We start from the raw sequence: 22485 nt of genomic DNA, 5'->3' as shown, positions 1-22485 counted from the left end.
GAAACATGAGAATGACGAGAACGAGGGTAGGTCCGATCAAGGACAGTAGTGGGAGACTGTGTGTATTGAGTCGGAAGAGATAGGAGATGTCTTGAATGAGTACTTTTCTTCAGTATTTACGAACGAGAGGGACCGTATTGTTGAAGAGGAGAGTGTGAAACGGACTGGTAAGCTAGAGGAGATACTTGTTAGGAAGGAAGATGTGTTGGACATTTTGAACAACTTGAGGATAGACAAGTCCCCCGGGGCCTGACGGGATATATCCTAGGATTATGTGGGAAGCAAGAGAGGAAATTGCAGTACCATTGGCAATTATCTTTTCGTCTTCACTGTCAACGGGGGTGGTACCAGGGGACTGGAGAGTGGCAAATGTTGTGCCCTGTTCAAAAAAGGGAATAGGGATAATCCCGGGAATTACAGGCCAGTTAGTCTTACTTCAGTGGTAGGCAAAGTAATGCAAAGGGTACTGAGGGATAGGATTTATGAGTATCTGGAAAGACACTGCTTGATTAGGGACAGCCAGCACGGATTAGTGAAGGGTAGGTCTTGCCTTACAAGTCTTAATGAATTCTTTGAGGAGGTGACCAAGCATGTGGATGAGGGTAGAGCAGTGGATGTAGTATACATGGATTTTAGTAAGGCATTTGATAAGGTTCCCCATGGTAGGCTTATGCGGAAAGTCAGGAGGCATGGGATAGAGGGAAATTTGGCCAATTGGATAGAAAACTGGCTAACCGGTCGAAGTCAGAGAGTGGTGGTAGATGGCAAATATTCAGCCTGGAGCCCAGTTACAAGTGGAGTTCTGCAGGGATCAGTTCTGGGTCCTCTGCTGTTTGTAATTTTTATTAATGACTTGAATGAGGGAGTCGAAGGGTGGGTCAGTAAATTTCAGATGATACGAAGATTGGTGGAGTTGTGGATAGTGAGGAGGGCTGTTGTCGGCTGCAAAGAGACTTAGATATGATGCAGAACTGGGCTGAGGAGTGGCAGATGGAGTTCAACCCTGCCAAGTGTGAGGTGGTCCATTTTGGAAAAACAAATAAGAATGCGGAATACAGGGTTAACGGTAGGGTTCTTAGTGGAGGTGGAGGAACAGTGGGATCTTGGGATCTATGTTCATAGATCTTTGAAAGTTGCCACTCAGGTGGATAGAGCTTGTAAGAAGGCCTATGGTGTATTAGCGTTCATTAGCAGAGGGACTGAATTCAAGAGTCGTGAAGTGATGTTGCAACTGTACAGGACTTTGGTTAAGCCACATTTGGAGTACTGTGTGCAGTTCTGGTCGCCTCACTTTAGGGAAGATGTGGAAGCTTTGGAGAGGGTGCAGAGAAGATTTACCAGGATGTTGCCTGGAATGGAGAATAGGTCGTACGAGGATAGGTTGAGAGTGCTAGGCCTTTTCTCGTTGGAACGGCGAAGGATGAGGGGTGACTTGATAGAGGTTTATAAGATGATCAGAGGAATAGATAGAGTAGACAGTCAGAAACTTTTTCCCCGGGTGCAACAGAGTGTCACAAGGGGACATAAATTTAAGGTGAAGGGTGGAAGGTATAGGGGAGATGTTAGGGGAGATGTCAGGGGTGGGTTCTTTACCCAGAGAGTGGTGGGGGCATGGAATGCGCTGCCTGTGGGAGTGGCAGAGTCAGAATCTTTGGTGACCTTTAAGCGGCAATTGGATAGGTACATGGATGGGTGTTTAAGCTAGGACAAATGTTCGGCACAACATCGTGGGCCGAAGGGCCTGTTCTGTGCTGTATTGTTCTATGTTCTAAATGCCAATCGGAGGAAAAAAAAAGTTGAACCACAATTTTATCCCCCCTGTGGCTCGACATTGTATTCCTTTTGCATTTTGGCTGGCTGCTCAACTTTTGTACATCTTTTCCCTCGGTTAGGGGAGTCACAAACTGGAGGGCATAGGTTTAGGTTGAGTGGGGAAAGATGAGGGACCAAAGGATGAGAAAAAACATGAGACATTTAATTTATCTCAAGAAATGCCAGAACTAGAGGACATTAGTTTTGGGTGATTGGGGAAAGGTTTAAAAGGGACCTGAGGGGTAACTTGTTTCACGCAGAGGATGGCAAATGTATTGAATGAGCTGCCAGAGTGGAGGCTGTTACAATTACAACTTTTAAAAGGCATCTGGATGGGTGTACGAATAGGAAGGTTTAAAGGGTTTGGGCCAAGTGTTGGCAAATAGGAGTAGATTAATTTAGGATATCTGGTCGGCACAGACCAAACTGTTTCATTCCATGCTCCATGACTCTATTTCTTCATAGTCTGAACCAATTTGACAATATTAGAATGGGCAACTCACCCCTTACAGCCTGTCCTCAACTGTGGCCAGACTGCACATGTTTCAACGCAAGTTTCAGTAAGATGCCTGCAGCTTTTTAAAAAATAGAATTGAACATGCTTTAATGTTGTTTCTGAGTAGCTATTCTCAATGTTAAAGATCAGCCATTTCTTGTGCACCCCCATCTCCCAGGTAGTCATCATCATCTGTCTCTCTCTTCTTAGAAGGGCTTGATACAGCGATCAAAGAGGGATGGAGGCATGAGAAATAATAGGTGGTGGGGAAAGAGAATGGTTGGGGGGGGGGGGGGGGGGGGAGCTGAGGGTGGGTGTCAAGAGAGAGAAAATGGACAGGGGGACAGAAAGATAATGGACAGAGGACAGTGACACTATAAATCCCACCTTTCCCAGGACCACAGTAATCATTTCTCAATATACAAATGGCTAAAGCAGTAGAATCACATAATCCCTGCAGGCCATTCAGCCCATTCACCTCACACTGACCTTCCAAACAGCAACCCACCAGACCAACCCACTTACCATACCCGACGCACCCGAAAATGCATATCCCTGGACACTTCAGCACAGCTGATCCACCCTAAACTGCAGATCTTTGGACTGTGGGAGGAAACTGGAGCACCTGAAGGAAACCCACGTAGACACAAGGGGGACAATGTACCAAAGTCACCTGAGGCTGGAATCAAACCCAGCACTGTGAGGCAGCAGTACTAACGACTGAGCCACCATGCCACCCAGAGCTTTGATGTTCTGCTTTGTTTTCATAGCTTCTGACTTCTCATGCGCCCTCAGCAGAAGCTCTCCCCTCCTGAGATTTGTGGACCACACCCACTGCAGCCTCCCTTTCCCACTTCTCCTGTCCTGAGCACGTCGGTTCCTGAACCTGGTACCAGACAGACACTGATGCCATCTGGCCTCCTGCTGCTAACTGCAGAGAAAGACGACAATCACCTGTCAATATTCTGCCCCTTACCCCCAGCACCCCCCCTCCCACCACTCAGCCAGTTAGCCCTTCCCCACTGCCCAATCTCAGATCCCCTTTACCTGTGTGATTTACACTCTCACCCTTCTGACCCTGTCCAATGACCTAATCAGAAGGCTCTGTCCAGAGGGGAATGACCATCTTCTGGAATAAAGTGTCCGGTTAACTTTCCCCGTAACATGTCTGCAGCCTGGCTTCCAACTCCATCTCTCTGAGCCAAAGGTCTTCCAGCGTGTGTTTACCCTGAATCACAGCTTCCAGAACCTCCCACCTTCTGCAAAGTGAAAGACAAGTCTCACCCTGCCCTCTACAATGTGTGTGCGTGTAGATTAGATTTGATTCCCGACAGTATGGAAACTGGCCCTTTGGCCCAAAATGTCCACACTGACCTTCCAAAGAGTAATCCACCCAGACCCATTCCCCTCCCTATATTTATCCCTGACTAATGCACCCAACACTATGTGGAATTTAGCATGGCCAATTCACCTGACCTGCACACCTTTTGGATTGTGGGAGGAAACGATTAATTGTTTCTACTGGCCAAGCAGAGGCCGATAGGCAAGTTTGGAACCCATGAGGACGGTCTCAACCGGGACCTTCACGACACTTAACACTGTCTCTCACTCCCACACGCACACCTACACACCCAGTCACGCAGACCCTCTCTCATACACATACACCTCCCACACTCAAATCCATGCACACACCTTCTCACAGGCTTATACTCCATTGCATCGACACACTTTATCAAGCATGCACATGCAAACACACACACTGTCTCTCTCATGCGCGCACACACACACACACACACACACACACACACACACACACAAACCTATGCAGTGAATTTGCATTTGCAGATACATTGTGCTATTTGAGCAAAACACAATCTGCAGGCAGTCAATCTATGTAATATTTTATAAATTCCTACTTTGGAAATAGAACATGTGTGACTCAGGACTGGGATACAGACAGACTTGAACCTCACACCTTTCTTGCATTGTCTGAGCTGAGATGTCACCTAATTTTATAAAATCTTAAGTCATCGGGAGAATGTGAGTTAAAAGTAGTTCTGGGATATACATGTTAATGAACCGAAACCTGCAACCCATTCTAAAAGATGAAAGACTGAACTGCAACTGGACTGGTTCAGGAAATCTTATCAACTGCATGACACTGTAATGTTTGGCCATAAATTCTATGTCTTATGATCCTGCTCAACAGCTACCCGATGAAGGAGCAGCGCTCCAAAAGCTAGCACTTCCAAATAAATCTGTTGGGACTATAACCTGGAGTTGTGTAGATTTTAACTTTATCCACCTCAGTCCAACACCAGCAACTCCACATCATTTCTAATTAACACAGCCCACACCTCCTGGTGCTGCCAGTAAACTTTACAATGCCGATAAAACGACACAGTACCTGCACTCCTGAAATATTTGCAATTTCCAACGATACTAGCTACTCATTCACTGCTCCATCTGATACACGACATTGGAAACTTAGTGCAGGAGGCTGAAAGAAATCAACAGGTTTAAAACAAAAACCATTTGAAGCTCAAAGCCTTCAATGAGAGTCTGAGCCTGGCGGTAAGTTCAGGTAACCCTTTATTGTGACACAACTTTGTTACAGCTTCAGATTCCCCCCAGCAAAAAGGCGTGGAAAAAGTAGCTTTTTATTTAAAAACAGCTCAAAGTCAAAGTGCACACACTCCCTTTCTTAACCTGTAGGAAGTATTGCCTCATTCAGCAATTTCAACGTATACTCTATATCCAAGTAGGTTTCTCCCTGTTCATTTGCTGGGGAGAGGGAGGGGCCCAGTGGGGAAGAGAAGGGAGTGGGGGTGGGGGGGCGGTGGAAGGCAGTGTAGAGTCAACCATAGGCCAGACAGGGTAAAGGATGCAGCTGGGACGACTGAGTGAATCCTTTCCCACAACGGCAGTTTCCTTCCCGAAAAATGACGTGAGTGAATAAGATGGGGGTTTTCTTCCCCCTCCCCCCAAAAATGGCTTCATCATTAGACTTGGAACTCCAGATTACTGACTGAATTCCAATTTCACCATCTGCCACAGCAGGATTCGAACCCAGGAGGCCCTGGAACTGGGTTAATACTCCAGTCAATAATGGCACTCAGCCGTCACTCCTTCAATGCCCCTGCTATGGCACGTGAACTTGCTGGTGCCTCTGCAGGTAGGAGGAGCAGGTGAACACCTTACTGCACCTGGGGCAACTGAAGGGCCTCTCCCCTATGTGGACCTGCTGGTGTTTCTGAAGTGTGATGGCCTGGGTAAAGCACTTCCCGCACTCGGGACAACTAAAGGGCCTCTCCCCCGTGTGGATCCGCTGGTGGGTCTGGAGGTTGGAGGCCCGGGCAAAGCCCTTCCCGCACTCGGGGCACCTGAAGGGCCTCTCCCCGGTGTGGGACTGCTGGTGTCTCAGCCGGGCAGAGGCCTGGGTAAAGCACTTCCCGCATTCACAGCAGCTGAAGGGCCTCTCCCCTGTGTGGACCCGCTGGTGGGTCTGCAGGGTGGAGGAATCGCTGAAGCCTTTACCGCACTCTGGGCAGCTGAAGGGCCGCTCCCCTGTGTGGAGCCGCTGGTGGATCAGCAGGGCAGAGGCCTGGGTAAAGGCCTTCCTGCACTCGGAGCAGCAGAAGGGCCTCTCCCCCGTGTGGACCCGCCGGTGGGTCAGCAGGTGGGAGGAATCACTGAAGGCCTTCCCGCACTCGGGGCAGGAGAGTGGCCTCTCCCCCTTGTGGATTCGCTGGTGCCTCAGCAGGGCGAAGGAATTGCTGAAGACCTTCCCACACTCGTGGCAGCTGAAAGGCCTCTCCCCCGTGTGGACCCGCCTGTGGGTCAGCAGGGCAGATGCCTGGGTAAAGCCCTTTCTGCACTCGGGGCAGCTGAAGGGCCTCCTCCCCGGTGTGACTGCGCCGATGAGTCTCCAGAGCAGACGGGGCACAGAAGCCTTTCCCACAGTCGCCACATTTCCACGGTTTCTTCACGGGGCGGGATTCCTCGGGTTTCTCCATGGCCGAAGCTTCAGCTGCACACAAACGTGGGTACAGCCCCACCCTGCCGTGAATTCCTCTTTCCAGGCTGTATAACTGTTTCAGGCTCCATACTCACTGCGCTGCAACGTAGGGTCTCTCATCCAGTCCCACTGATTCTGAAAATGTATTCAAGCCAGAAGCAAACGCTTTGCTCCTTCTCACAGAATCACAGTCAAAATTCATTGCAGTCCCGATGTCCCAGTGTCACTGTCAGACATTGATGTGAAAGTGAGGACTGCAGATGCTGGAGAGTCAAGAGTTCAAAAGTATGACGCTGGAAAAGCACTGTAGGTCAGGCAGCATCCAAGGAGCAGAAGAGTCAATGCGTCGGACATAAGGCGATTTTGAAATTTCCGTCTTCAGATCTTCAAATACTCTGTAAAAAGAGATTACAAAAGTTATTACACTTAGTGCAGTGTAACAATTCTGAACAAGCAATTCTACTTTCTGCAGATTATACTTTTCTTTTGTTATTCCACAAAATTGAACGCAACATCCCACTCTCTCTCCCCCTCTGTTCTCACTCCACTCTAATTCTCCTCAAGGTGCTGATTCAGGATCTTACAGATGCAACCAACAGAGTCATAGAGATGTACAGCATGGAAACAGACCTGAACCCAGGGAAAAGACTGTCTATTTATCCTATACATGCCCCTCATAAATTTGTAAACCTCTATAAGGTTATCCCTCAGGCTCCAAAACTCCAGGGAAAACAGCTCCAGTCTGTTCAGCCTCTCCCTATAGCTCAAATCCTCCAACCCTGGCGACATTCTTGTAAATCGTTTCTGAACCCTTTCAAGTTTCACAACATCTTTTCGTTGGAAGGAGACCAGAATTGCACGTAATATTCCAACAGTGTCCTAACCAATGTTCTGTATAGCCGCAACATGACCTCCCAAGAGTTCAAAATTTACATGAAAGAAGTCTTCGATAAGCATTTGGTCCTTAAAGTTTGACAAGGCACTGATGAAATGCATCCAACAATCTTGAAGGGAGGGACTTGGAGGAGGTGCCAGAAGACTGGAGAATTGCAAACATTGCAGCCTGGTTTAAGAAAGGTTGTAAAGTTAATCTCAGCAATTATAGAGTCATAGAGATGTACAGCATGGAAACAGACCCTTCGGTCCAACCCGTCCATGCCGACCAGATATCCCAACCCAATCTAGTCCCACCTGCCAGTTTAAACTTGGTGGAGAAGCTTCCAGTAATACTTATTCTGGTCAAAATTAGTAGTCACATGGAGAAAGGTGGATTGATTAGGAAGAGTCTGCATGGGATTTCTGACGGGGACACTGCATTTAACTAACTGGTTAGAGAATTGTGAAGACGTTACAGGCTTGATAAGGATAACACTTCAGCTCTCCTGTATGTTATCCATCCTGGCTATCTTAGGGAGCCTGGTACCCCTATAGCCTTGACATTATTCTGAATGGCATGCGTTTGAGGCGATTAAAGCACCAAAGTGTGACTTCAGATTACTTGGCTACACGGGTGTCTCGGTTTTGCTATCATATCTCTCCCATAAAGGCTGACAGAACAGGCTGTGAGCAGGAGTCTGCTGGGCACCACCTTCATTAATCAAAAGGGAAAGAGCTATTGATTCAGCACCTCAGTAAATCCTGAGGCAGTCTTGGCCCCCTATGCACATGTTGGGAGGCATGTAAGGAGATGTTTATATTTTGCTTCTGTACTTAGAATTCAGAAATTGAAGCCAGTGTACATTTTTATAATATTTAAGATTAAAAGTACAGAGGAGATCAATATTATACAACAATCCAACAACCCCGTCCCAAGACAACAGGCGCCTGACCCTCACAAAGCTGGCGGCCGGTTGCCCGGGCAACCCGAGAGCTCCTTCGCCGGTGAAGTAAACACTGAGCCTGTGGGGCTTCTATTGGAGGCCTGAGCCTCCCCCTAGGAGTTTATAAACTCCCCAGTCTCCCTCCTCCCGCGGGTCCCAATCCTACCCTGTCTCACTGTCTCCTCTCCCTGGGGGCAGGAGCCAGGTCTTGGCGCTCGGGCCTGGCGACCTCCCCGGGATGTTCCTGAAACCTGGTCCTGTTCTGAAGGAGAATCCCCGGACCCGAAACACCTCCTCACATTCCTCCCGACACGAGCTGCCGGACCTGCTCAGCTTTTCCAGCGGCTCCTGTTCTTGTTCCTTCAGCCGCCGGCGCCATCCCTCCCCCACACTCAGCAACACTGTCTTTGTCCGGCCGCGGGACCTACACTGCACATGCGCCAACACACAGGGGGCGTGGTCCCTACAAGTCGTCACCAACGGAGGGGGCGTGGTGGGTTGCTCTCCAGCCAATAGGGGACAATGGGGGTTGGTTTTCCCCGCCCCCAGCCACCTGAAAGGTGGGTTTCTTTTTAATTTTCAGCCTGTTCAGGAATGTTACTCCAGACCTTTGGAAAGCTGAAACATCGGGAACCTTCCAGACACAAACAAAGGGATTTTCAAAGATGAATAGAAATAGGTAAGGTAAATTACGAAAGAGGAGAAAGCGAGGGCTGCAGATGCTGGAGATCAGAGCTGAAAATGTGTTGCTGGAAAAGCGCAGCAGGTCAGGCAGCATCCAGCGAACAGGAGAATCAACGTTTCGGGCATGAGCCCTTCTTCAGGAATGAGGAAAGTGTGTCCAGCAGCCTAAGATAAAAGGCAGGGAGGAGTGACTTGGGGGAGGGGCTTTGGAAATGTGATAGGTGGAAGGAGGTCAAGGTGAGGGTGATAGGCCGGAGTGGGGGTGGGGGTGGGGGTGGGGGTGGGGGCGGGGGCGGAGAGGTCAGGAAGAAGATTGCAGGTTACGAAGGTGGTGCTGAGTTCGAGGGATTTGACTGAGACAAATCCCCCCAACTTTGGCAAATAGGGTTAAGGAGAATCCAAAGGGTTTTTACAAATACATTAAGGACAAAAGGGTCACTGGGGAGAGAATAGGGCACATCAAAGATGAAGAAGGGCTTATGCCTGAAGAAGGGCTTATGCCCGAAACGTCGATTCTCCTGTTCCCTGGATGCTGCCTGACCTGCTGCGCTTTTCCAGCAACACATTTCCAGCACATCAAAGATGAGCAAGGCAGCCAATGTGTGGAACTACAGGAGATAGGGGAGATACTAAACGAGTATTTTGCATCAATGTTTACTCTGGCGAAGGACATGAAAAATATAGAATGTAGGGAAATAGATTATAGCATCTTTAAAAATGTCCATATTACAGAGGTGGTGGTCCTGGATGTCTTGAAACATGAAGGTGGATAAATCTCCAGGACCTGGTCAGGTGTACCCGAGAACTCTGTGGGAGGCTACGGGAAGTGATTGTGGGGCCCCTTGCTGAAATATTTGTATCATTGATAGTCACAGGAGAGGTGCCAGAAAACTGGAGGTTGGTTAACATGGTACCACTAGTTAAGAAAGGTGATAAGGAAAAGCCAGGGAACCTGACATCAGTGGTGGGCAGGTTATTGGAGTGAAACCTGAGAGACAGGATTTACACATATTTGGAAAGTCAAGGACTGATTAGGGATAGTCGGCATAGCTTTATGCATGGGAAATCATGTCTCCCAAACTTGATTGAGTGCTTTGAAGAAGTAACAAAGAAGATTGATGAGGGCAGAGCAATGGACGTGATCTATATGGACTTCAGTAAGGTGTTTGACAAGGTTCCCCAAGGGAGACTGGTTAGCAAGGTTAGATCTTATGGAATACAGAGAGAACTAACCATTTAGATACAGAACTGGCTCAAAGGTAGAAGGTAGTGGTGGAGAGTTGTTTTTCAGTTGCCTTGTGGCACTCCACTGGCTTATGACCAGTGGAGTGCCACAAGGATCAGTGCAAGGTCCACTACTTTCTGTATTTTTTATGCAAATGACTTGGATGTGAACATAAATGTATAGTTAGTAGGTTTGCTGATGACACCAAAATTGGAGGTGTAGTGAACACCGAGGAAGGTTACCTCAGATTACAATGGGATCTTGATCAGATGTGCCAATGGGCTGAAGGGCGGCAGATGGAGTTTAATTTCGATGAATGCAAGGTGCTGCATTTTGGAAAAACAAATCAGAGCAGCACATCTACACTCAATGGTAAGGTTCTAGGGAGTGTTGCTGAACAAAGAGACCTTGGAGTGCAGGTCACAGTTCCTTGAAAGTGGAGTTGCAGGTAGATAGGATAGTGAAGAAGGTGTTTGGTATACTTTCCTTTATTGGTCAGAGTATTGAGTATAGGATTTGAGAGGTCATGTTGTGGCTGTACAGGAGAATGTTTAGGCCCCTTTTGGAATAAGTGTACAATTCCGGCATCCTTCCTCTTGGAAGGATGTTGTGAAACTTGAACGGGTTCAGAAAAGATTTACAAGGATGTTCCCAGGGTTGGAGGATTTGAGCTATAGGGAGAAGTTGACGATGCTGAGGCTGTTCTCCCTGGAGCGGAGGCGGCTGAGGGGTGACCTGAGAGGTTTATAAAATCATGAAAATCACGGATAGGGCGAATAGCCAAGGTCTTTTACCCCCCGAAATGGAGGAGTCCAAAACTAGACGGTATAAGTTTAAGATGAGAGGGAGAAAGATTTAAAAGGGAACTAAGGGGCAACGTTTTCACGCAGAAGGTAGAGCGTGCATGGAATGAGCAGCCAGAGGTGGTGGTGGAGGTGGGTACAATTACAACATTTAAAAGGTGTCTAGATGAATAGTTCGGATTTAGAGGAATATGGAGCAAATGCTGGAACTTGGGTCTGGGCCAGATTGGAATATCTGGTCGGCATGGATGAGTTGAACTGAAGTGTCTGTTTCTGTGCGGTGTGACTCTGAGTCTATAACTGCTACGACTGAAACGAGACCTTTTTACTGATAATCTTCCTGCTGGAATTTTTTAGTGCACACAGTTTCAGTCGGTTTCTGGTGGGTAAAATTGGCATATGTCCTGTATCCTGGAAATTCTGAAAAATAAAAATAAATAATTCTCCCTATGAATGGTATAATCCACACCCCGTGATGTGAATGGTACAATCCTCCCCGCCCCTTTTCCTCCTCCACACCCCTCCACCTTCGAATGATGCAATCGTCCCCCTCTGAATGGTATAATCCTTTACACCCCCACCGCCATTAAGGGTACAATCCTCCAAAGTCTCAATGGTACGATCCTTTCTACACCACCCCGAATGAATGGTACAATCCTCCCCCTGAGCTGGGATTCCCCAATCCCTTTCTGTTTCACATTTCCGAAGCCTTTCCCATTTTGAGAACAGTCTCTGTTTCTGGTCTTTCCACCAAAGTGCATAACCTCAGACTTTACCACATTGTATTCCATCTGCCCCTTCTCTGACCATTCTCCTGGGCTGTCCAAGCATTCTCAGCATGGACTCCTTTGGAACTCCAAAGACCCCTTTATGCCAACTCTCTGCCTTCTGCCAGTCAGCCAATCCTCTATCCGTGCCAGTACCTTGCTCCGACACCAGGGACTCTTATCTTACTTAGCAGCCTCCTGCACGGCACCTTGTCAAAGGCCTTCTGGAAATCCAAATCGCTCACGTCCACTGGCTCTCCCTTTGTCTAACTTACTCATTACCTGCTCAAAGAATCCTAATAGATTTGTCAGACATGACCTCCTGTTGTCAAAGCCATGCAGACTCGGTCCTGTTTTACCATGCACCTCCACATACTTCCCACTCTCACCCTCCATAAAACCTGTTAAGTTTACCCATTTTTACCATAAATACGTTGTTGTGCTCTTTAAAATGAATTCAAGTTTAAAGATTTCATATTATGTATGTACACTACCTTTGCCCCTTATAATATTTTATCCTTCTGAAGAAGACCTTCAAAAGAGATTAGCACAAGGTATGAAACTGACTGTGACTGCATCAAGTAAAAGGAGTTAGTAAGAATGAGAAAGGAGTGGCTAAATATCTGAACCTACCCATGCAACGATCAAGAAGGCAGAACAACACTTTTTCTTCCTCAAGATGCTCAAGAAATTCGGCATGTCCATAATGACACTCACCAACATTTACAGATGCACCACAGAAAGCATTGAATCTGGGTGCATCATGTCCTGCTACGGCAACTGCGCTGCCCAGGACCGGAAGAAACTACAGAAGGTGGTGGGCACAGCACAGTCCATCATAGAAGCCAACCTCCCACCCATGAGATCCATCTACACTTCTCATTGTCATGGAAAGGCTACCAACCTCAAAGACCCCTCCCACCCCAGGAATGATCTCTTGCACCATCTTCTGTCAGGCAGAAGATACAGAAGCTTGAACACATGTACCAACAGGTTCAAGAATAGCTTCTTCCCTGCCATTATTAGACTGCTGAATGGAGCTCTCCAATTTGAAATCTAATGTTGAGCTTGCTTCTGCGCACCTCCTGTGCAGCTGTAACCCTGTATGCCTCACTCTGTCTAAGCGCAGTATGACCTGCATGTCCTTGTTTGCTCGGATCTGACTGTACTGCTGATAAAACAACATTTTTGACTCTACTTAGGTACATAGCACAGTACAGGCCCTTCGGCACTCGATGCAGTACCGGTCCTTTATCCTACTCTAAGATCAGACTGACCGACACACCATTTATTGTACTAACTTTCATGTACCTATCCAAGAGTCGATTAAATGTCCCTAATGTATCTGACTCTACTACCACTGTTGACAGTGCATTTCACACAGCCACCACTATCTGAGTAGAGAACCTACTCTGACATCTCCCTGAAACCTTCCTCCAATTACCTTAAAATTATGCCGAGAGTGTGGTGCTGGAAAACCATAGCAGGTCAGGCAGCAGCCAAGGAGCAGGAGAATTGACGTTTTGGGCATAAGCCCTTCATCAGGAGCGAGGCTTGTGGTCGGGGCTGCTTAGAGATAAATGGGAAGAGGGTGGGGTTGGGGACAAGGTAGCTGAGAATGCCATAGGTAGATGAAGGTAGGGGTGTGTGTGTGTGTGTTTGTGTGTGTGTGTGTGTGTGTGTGTGTGTGTGTGTGTGAGTGAGAGGGGTGGGGGTTGGGGGGGTGGCAAGATGATAGTTCGGAGGGGGTTATGGTGCAGATAGATAGGAAAAAATGATGGACAGGTCAGAAGGGGTAGCGCCAAGTTGGAGGCTTGGGACTGGGATAAAGTGGGGGAGGTGAGGAAACTGTTGAAATCCACATTTGTCCTGTGTGGTTGCAGGGTCGCAAGGCAGAGTATGAGGTGTTCCTCCTCCAGGCATCAGGTAGTAACGGTTTGGCAATGGATAGGTTGGAGAAGTGGGTGGAGCTGATAGATTGAAAAGTTGATGGACAGGTCAAGAGGGCGTGCTGAGTTGAAGGCATGGGACTGGGATAAAGTGGGGGGGGGGGGGGGGGGGCTGCAAAATGATGTCTAGCATCTGCAGTCCTCATTCTCTCCTCCTTAAAATTATAGACATTTATAAGGGGCATGGATAGGGTGAATACCCAAGGTCTTTCCCCAAAGTCTAGTACTAAAGGGGCATAGGTTGAAGGTGAGTGGGGAAAGGGACCTGAGGGGCAACATTTTCACGCAGAGGGTGGTGCGTGTATGGAATGAACTGCCAGAAGTGGTGGAGGCTGGTACAATTACAACACTTAAAAGGCATTTGGATGGGGATACGAATAGGAAGGGTACAGATGAACATAGGCCAAATGCTGGCAAATGGGTCACCAGATTCATTTAAGGTATGGACTGAAGGGTTTGTTTCAGGCTCTACAACTCTATGACTATGTCTACATAGTTGGAAACCAATTTCACAAAATGAGGAATAGGTCATTCACCCCTTACAGCCTGTCCTGAGCTGTGGCCTAACTGCACATATTCCAGTGCAAGTTTCAGAAAGATTTCAGCAGCTCTTTTAAAAAATTGAAATGCGTTTAGACTTCAATGATGTTTCTGAATATATCATTTTAGCTAATCTCAATTTTAAAGATAAGAGTTGCGAGTGAACACAGCCCACCCCTCCCAGTGCAGCCAGTAACCTTTACAATGTTGATGAAACGATGCAGTACCTGTACTCCTTAAACATTTACAATTTCTAATGATACTAGCTACTCATTCACTGCTCCATCTGATACACAACATTAGAAACTTAGTGCAGGAGGCTGGAAGAAATGAGCAGCTTTAAAACAAAAAAACCATCTGGAGCTCAAAGCTTTCAATGAGAGTCTGAGCCCAGCAGTAAGTTCAGGTAATCTTTATTGTGACCCAGCTTTGTTACAGCTTCAGATCCCCCCCCAGCAAAAAGATGTAGAGAAAGTAGCTGCTTTTTAAACAGCTCAAGGTCAAAGCGCACACACTCCCCCTCCCCACCTCACTTTCTTTACTATCGGTCAGCACAGATTGTCCCTTTGTAATTGGATCCTTGGTACAGCCTTAACCCGTGGGGCCGGGAACGGGGGCAGTGTGGAGTGAAACAGACTGCTGTGGGTCTGGAGTCACGTGTAGGCCAAACCGGGTAAAGGATGCAGCTGGGACGACTGAGTGAATCCTTTCCCACAATGGCAGTTTCCTTCCCGAAAAAGGGCGTGAGTGAATCAGATTGGGGTTTTCTCTCTCCCCGCCCCCCCAGAAAATGGTTTCATCGTTAGATTCTGACCATATTCCAATTCCGCCATCTGCCGCGGTGGTATTCAAACCCAACAGATCCCAGAACTGGGTTAATAGTCCAATCGATAACTGCACTCGGCAGTCGCTTTGTCAGTCCCCCTGCGATAGCACGTGAAGTCGCTGGTGGCTCCGGAGGTGGGAGGAGCGGGTTAAAGCCTTCCCACACTCAGGGCAGCTGAAGGGCCTCTCCCCTGTGTGGACTCGCCGGTGGGTCAGCAGGGAGGAGGAATCGCTGAAGGCCTTCCCGCACTCGGGACAGCAGAAGGGCCTCTCCCCTGTATGGATTCGCCGGTGGGTCAGCAGGGAGGAGGAATAGCTGAAGGCCTTCCCACATTCGGAACATTTGAAGGGCTTCTCCCCAGTGTGGACCCGCTGGTGTCTCAGCAGGGAGTAGGAATAGCTGAAGGCCTTCCCACACTCGGGACAGCAGAAGGGCCTCTCCCCTGTGTGGACCTGCTGGTGGGTCAGCAAATTGGAGGAACGGCTGAAGGCCTTCCCGCACTCGGGGCAGCTGAAGGGGGTCTCCCCCGTGTGGACCCGCTGGTGCCTCAGCAGGGTGGAGGAATCGCTGAAGGCCTTCCCACACTCGGGACAGCTGAAGGGCCTCTCTCCCGTATGGACTCGCCGGTGGGTCAGTAGGGAGGACGAATCGCTGAAGGCCTTCCCACACTCGGGACAGCTGAAGGGCCTCTCCCCCGTGTGGATCCGCTGGTGCCTAAGCAGGGCAGAGACCTGGGTAAAGCCCTTCCCACACTTGGGACAGGAGAATGGCCTCTCCCCGGTGTGGATGCGCCGATGAATCTCCAGGTCAGACGGAGTACGGAAGCCTTTCCCACAGTTACCACACTTCCACGGTTTCTCCATGTCCGAAGCTTCGGCCACAAGCAAATGCATGTACTGCCCCTCACTGCTGTGAATTCCTCTTTCCAGGCTGTATAAGAGTTTCAGGCTCCACACTCAGTGCGCAGCAACAGTAGGGTCTCTCATCCAGTCCCACTGATAATGAAAATGTACTGAAATAGGAACCAAAAAGCTTTTCTCCTTCTCACAGAATTGTAATAAAAAATCGTGGCTGTCCCAATCGATTGAGAGACTGTCAGATATTGACGTGAAAGCGAGGACCGCAGACAGGGGAGAGTCAGTGTTGAAAAGTGCGGCGCTGGAAAAGCACAGCAGGTCAGGCAGCATCCAAGGAGCAGGAGAGTCAACATTTCGGGCATAAGCCCTTCATCTGTTCATTTTGAAACTTCTGTCTTCGGATCTTCAAATACTCTGGAAAAAGAGATTACAAAAGTCATCGCTGTCAGTGCAGGGTAGAAATTCAGAACAAGCTATTCTACTTTCTGTGCAGCATTCTTTTCTTTTGTTATTCCACAAAATTGAAAGCAACTTCCTTCTCTCTCTCTCTCTCTCTCCCCCTCACCCCTCTGTTCTCACTCCGCTCTAAGTAATTCTCCTGAAGGTGCTGATTCAGGATCATAACAGCAAAAACGTCAAGACTTACATATTGGATAACTCCACCTGAAAGTTAATATCTTTCACAACATTGGGATACTGAGAGTGAGCAGGTCTGATTTTGGGAAGCAAAACAAAATGTGTCAATTCAGGATGAATCAGGAATGCAGCTTGAGGAATAACCAGACACATCAAGGTATTAACACAGACACCAGAGAGAAACTGAACAGAAGAGACGTGGCAAACTTTAGTAGAAAGCCAGAGTCATTAAGATATACCGCACAGTAACAGACCTATTGGTCCAATTCGTCTATGCTGACCAGATATTGTAAATCAATTTAGTCCCATTTGTCAGCACTTGGCCCATATCCCTTGGCCAATCCACCCTACTTTGCACATCCCTGGACACTATGTGTAAGTTAGCATGGCTAACCCACACAAACTTGCACCTCCTTGGGCACAATGGGTACTTTAACACGGCCAATCCACCCTCACCTGCACATCCCTGGACACTATGTGTAAGTTACATTATCAATCCACCCTAACCTGGGCAAAGTTAAAAATCACACAAACCCGGGTTATAGTCCAACAGGTTTATTTGGAAGGACCAGCGTTCGGAGCACTGCTCCTTCATCAGGTGATTGTGGAGAATAAGACCATAAGGCACAGAATTTATGGAAAGACATTTGTGGTCTGCCACGGAAATGATATATTGAACAAATCTGGATTGTTAAGTCTTTCATCTTTTAGAATGGATTGCAGGGATCATTAATATGTAAATCCCAGAACTTCCTGTAAGGCACCCTCTGAAGATAACATAAGGCTTTACAACACAAGGTGGCATCTCAGCTCAGACAATGCATTAAAGGTATGAGGTCAGAGTTTGCCTGTATCTCAGTCTTGACTCAGACTGTTTCTATTTCCAAAGCAGGAATTTATAAAATATTATCTGGATTGACTGCCTCCATGAACTGCCGAGTCTCATCCACCAGATGAAATGACTGGATAGGGAGGGCTTGATCCCCACAGGGCAATGAATTCCCACTTTCCACCAAAATCCCAAATGTCCACACTCACTCAGTTGCTCTCTCACAAATCAAATATTTCATTGTGACTTCTTCTGCTCCCAGTAAGGGCAAAACATCTTTGAAAGTTGCTCTGAAAGTCCAGTCTTCACAACCACACTTCTGCTTTCACCGAAGACAATTAGTCATACAGCACGAAAACAGACCCTTTGGTCAAACTCGTCTGTGCCAAACAGATATCCAAAATTAATCTAGTCCCATTTGCCAGCATGTGGCTCTTATGGTTCGAAACCATTCCTATTCATGTACCCAGCCAGATGCATTTTAAAGATAATTGTACCAGCCTCACCACTTCCTCTGGCAGCTCGTTCCATACGTGCACAACCCTCTGCGTGAAAAAGTTGCCCCTCAGGGCCCTTTTAAATCATTCCCCTCTCACCTCAAACATATGCCCTCTAGTTTTGGACTCTCCTACCTTGGGGAAAAGACCTTGGATATTCACCCTATCCATGCCAGTTATAAACCTCTATATGGTTGCCCCTCAGCCTCTGATGCTCCAGCGAAAATATCCTGGGTCTACTCAGCCTTTTCCTGTAGTCCAAACCCTCCAAGTCTAGCAACATCCTCGCAAATCTTTTCCAACCCCTCTCAAAGTTTCACAAGTTCTTTCCGAAAGCAGGGAGACCAGAACTGGACGCACTATTCCAAAAGTCGCCTTACCAATGTACAGCCACAACATGACCTACCAACGCCTATACTCAATACGCTGACCAATAAAGGAAAGCAGACCAAACACCACCACCACTATCCTGTCTACCTGCAACTCCACATTCAAGGAGCTATGAACCTGCACTCCAAGGTCTCTTTGCTCTGCAACACTCCCCTTCACTGTGCCAGTCCTGCCTGGATTGCTTGACCAAAATGCAAAACCTCACATTTCTCTAAATTAAACTCCATCTGCCACTCCTTGGCCCATTGGTCCATCCGATCAATTCTAATTTATAGTGAATTCTGCTTCCTCTCATTCTCGAGAAGCTGAAAATCTCCATCCCACACACTCTCCCTCCCTTCTCACTTTGTAGAACCTAATCCCTGCTGTATCTCATCCTGAAGGGTCTGGTTCATGCTGTTTAACAGGCCCACACTCAGGGGAGATCTAATTGAAACATACAGAATACTGAACGGCCTGGACAGAGTGGATGTTGGGAAGATCTTTCCATTGGGAGGAGAGACTAGGGCTCGAGGCACAGTCTTAGAGTAAAGGGAAGACCTTTACATTGGTGATAAGGAGAAACATCTTCAGCCAGAGAGTAATGACTCTAAGGAATTAACTGCCACAGAAGGCTGTGGAGGCCAGGTCACTGAGGATATTTAAGACTGAGATAGATAGGTTCTTGAGTATCAAGGGGATCGAGGGTTACGGGGAAAAAGCAGGAGAATGTGGATAAGAAACTTAACAGCCACGATTGAATGGTATGAGCAAACCCAATGGGCTGAATGGCCTAATTGCTGTTCCTATATCTGATGGTCTCTTGCTGTCCTGGACACAAACTGCATGAATCCAAGTAAGATTCTGTTAATCCATTTTTTAAGATTAGAATCAGTCTAACCGTTGTGGTACAGACAGCCTCAAACAGGGAAACTCACACCTTCAATACGTTATTTGAGACAACATGATACCAATTGGGAATGTAACTTTTAAAAAAGGTTTTGCTATTTACATATGAAAGAACTAAAACCAACATGGTTATTCTAAAAGATGAGAGACTTAACAATAACCCAGGTCTTTTTCAATATATAATTTCAGTTACATCCCACTGTAAACTTTTGCTATAAATTCAGTGTCTTACAATCTTATTCTTCACAACCACTGATGAAGGAGCAGCAGTCTGAAAGCTAGTGCTTCCAAATAAACCTGTTGGACCATAATCCTGTGTTTTTTATTTTTAACTTTGGACACAGAGCGTGAGAATTGGGAGCAGGAGTTGGTCATTTGGTCTTTGGAGCCTGAACCAGCATTGAACAGACCATAACTGGATATGAATCTTCCGACATCTCGGTGGATAGGCTGGGACTTTCTTCACTGGAGCACAGGAGGTTGAGAAGTGACCTCATAGAGGTTTATAAAATCGTGAGAAGTATACATGAGGTGAATGGCAGGTGTCATTTCCCTCAGGTGGGGGTTTCAGGATTAGGCAGCAAATTTTGAAAAGGAGAGAGGAGAAAGGTTTTGAAAAGACTTAAGGCAGCTTTTTTTTTTTAAATACAGTAGTTCATGTGTGGAATGAATGTCCAGAGGAAGTGATGTTACTTTCAAAAGACATTTGGTTAATTACATGAATAGGAAAGGTTCGGAGGGATATGGGCCAAACACTGGCAGGTGGGACTAGATTAGTTTGTGAATATATTCAGCGTGGACTAGTTGGACTGAATGGTCTGTTTCTTTGCTGTATGACTCTGTAACTGTTCTGTACTTGTCTTAAAAACATTTTCTTGCTTTCTCCCATAAACATCCACTTTATTGTTGCTCAAAACTCAGATGAACTCAGCCTTGAATATATTCAATGACCCCTAACTGCAGGAAGGCATCCACAATTCTGAACACAATTCCTCTTGTTAATATACCACTTGCCTTGCTGATTGCTTGCTGCACCTGTCTAACAACTGGCAGTGACTGGTGTGGAAGGACACTGAACCCCCTTTCTATATCCACATATCATTCCCTATTCCCTTGTGCCTGAAACATCGACTGTCCTGCCCCTCAGATGCTGTCTGACCTGCTGTGCTTTTCCAGCGCCACACTTACTTACTCTAATCACCAGTATCTGCAGATCTCACTTTCTCCACATCTCAGTATATCACCATTTAAATAATACACTTCCTTTCTGCTCTTTTTCACAACTTCATATTGTTGTACTCTTTTTCTCATGTTTTCCAATTGTGGTCTTCTCTACATTGTGGAGACTGAGCATAAACTTGGGAACGGTTTGCTGAACGTCGCAGGCGGCTCCACAGTCACTGCCCACTTTAATTCCCCTTCCCACTCCCTTTCTGAAAAGACTATCTTAGGCTTTCTCCATTGCCACAATGAACCAAATAGTAAATTGGAAGAACAACACCTCATCTTCCGCCTGGGCAGCCTATAGCCCAGAGGACTCAACATTGAGTTATCCAGTCTCAAATAACCTCACTTCCCATTCCCCCCCCACCCATCCCCCACGACTCCCTTCTCAGCTCCTCCCCCTCATTTCCACTCATCACTGTCACGAACCAGATTTATTCCTCCCATTCACCAACCAGGTCAGACCTTTCACCTATCCCCAATTCACCACCCTCTTTAGGACACTCTTTATCTGCACCCATCCCCAATCCTGAAGAAGGGTTACCCCTGAAACATCGACTTCTCCACCTCCTGATGCTACCTGGCTTGTTCTTCCAGTCTCCTGCCTGTCTATTTTGCCAATTGCGACACAGACGTGGAGCAACGTTTCCAGAGTCTGTCCACCCCGATTCACTCCCTTTCCTTTCAGTTGCTGCAAGTCAACAACTGAAGCCCTGAATGAAAATAAAGAATTGGAAAAGGTGGTGAGAAAAGAGAGTGCCGTACTCACAGATGTTGGACAGAGGAAGGAGATTGCAGTCTGGGGTGAAGCTCAATCTTCATTCAGAGAAACAGGAGCAGTAGCAGCAGCTTCAGAAACTCAGGGTCCAACTTCCGCATTCAGACAATGGGGTGGCTCTGATTGGCAGGAGGACTAGACTCCTTCCGGTCCTCCTGTACGTTCTATTGGTCAATCAAAAGAAGATCGCGCGCCTTTTTGTGCGGACTGCGATGAGCATGCCCAGTGTTTTGCTGACACCCGGCGAGCATGCGCATGGCGTTGCTGACACCGGCAAACATGCGCTGTATGCTCAATCGGGATGCTGGTGTTACTGGCAGATTTCAAGTGTCCAAATGCCAATGGGAAAAAAAGGGGTCGAGCCACAATATGTTTTCCCCGTGGTTCGACATTTTATTGCTTTTGCATTTTGTCTCGCTGGTCAACCTTTGTGTGTCTTTTACCCTTGTTGAGAGAGTCTCCCCGTGAGCTGACTATGGGCAGCGCTTTAACTAGTTACACAGACTGAAGAAACATTACACTATTCGCAGGAGGGAGTGACTGTACACGTTTCCTGAGTGTGATCACACTTTCAATTGTTTATCGGAAACACAGAGCCAAAAAGTCACCAGAACTGCGGAGAAGTTGTGGAAATGTGGGGACTGAGGGAAGGGATTCCATTCCCTGTGGGCACTGGAGATTCATCAGCTCAGTCGCAGTGCGGAGAGGCCGTTCTTCAAAAAATTATTACAACATTATTTCCCATTGACAAAAACACATTCAGGCTGCCTGATTACCTTGAACTGAAACAAGTGCCCTGTCATAATATCTTTGATAATAGCTTTGAACATTTTCCCCATTACATATGTTAAGTTAAATGGTCTGCAGTTTCCTGTTCTCGGTCTCCCTTTTTGAAGAAAGGATTTTTCCAATCTAAAGAAACCATCCCTGAAACTAATGAGGTTTGGAAAATTAAAACCAATACATTAACTATTACGGGGAGAATGCGGGTAAGTAGAGTTGAAATGCCCATCAGCCATGATTGAATGGCGGAGTGGACTCGATGGGCCGAATGGCCTTACTTCCACTCCTATGTCTTATGGTCTTATTTCACTCGCTAATTTCTCTTTAACAGTCTAGGATGAATTCCTTCAAATACCCGGGACTTATCAGCTTGTAGTTCCAACAGTTTACTCAGTACTAATTCCTTGGTGATTGTAATTTTCTTCAGTTCCTCCCTCCCTTTCAATTCCTGATTTCCAACTAGTTCCAGGGTGTTATTTGTATCCTCTCTAGTGAAGTCAGATTCAAACTCTTTTCAATTCATGTGCCATCTCTTTATCCTCCGTTACTGAATCCCCAGACTCATTTTGTTAACTTTTTTTAAGAAAAGCTGACAAAACTTTCCAACCTGTTTTTATAATTCTTTTAGCTAACTTTCTAACCCTAATTGCCGTGCTACTGCCT

At 47.0% G+C, this 22485-nt stretch overlaps 1 protein-coding gene across 1 annotated transcript; it reads right to left on the bottom strand.

Moving 5' to 3' along the window:
• Positions 1-4883: 4883 nt before the first annotated feature.
• On the bottom strand, positions 4884-21277 carry LOC148143435 (uncharacterized). The gene is given in 5 exon segments (XM_087974189.1): positions 4884-6206; positions 6208-6291; positions 7060-7068; positions 15051-16211; positions 21031-21277. Coding segments are annotated over 4 exon segments (1632 nt in total). The 5' UTR covers positions 15834-16211; positions 21031-21277; the 3' UTR covers positions 4884-5450.
• Between the last annotated feature and the right edge of the window lie 1208 nt (positions 21278-22485).

Source organism: Chiloscyllium plagiosum, unplaced genomic scaffold, assembly GCF_037043375.1.
Source record: "Chiloscyllium plagiosum isolate Xiang-an unplaced genomic scaffold, Cpla_swu_hap1 HiC_scaffold_27, whole genome shotgun sequence".
NCBI classification, from domain to species: domain Eukaryota; kingdom Metazoa; phylum Chordata; class Chondrichthyes; order Orectolobiformes; family Hemiscylliidae; genus Chiloscyllium; species Chiloscyllium plagiosum.
This window is presented reverse-complemented; position numbering and strand designations above follow the sequence as displayed.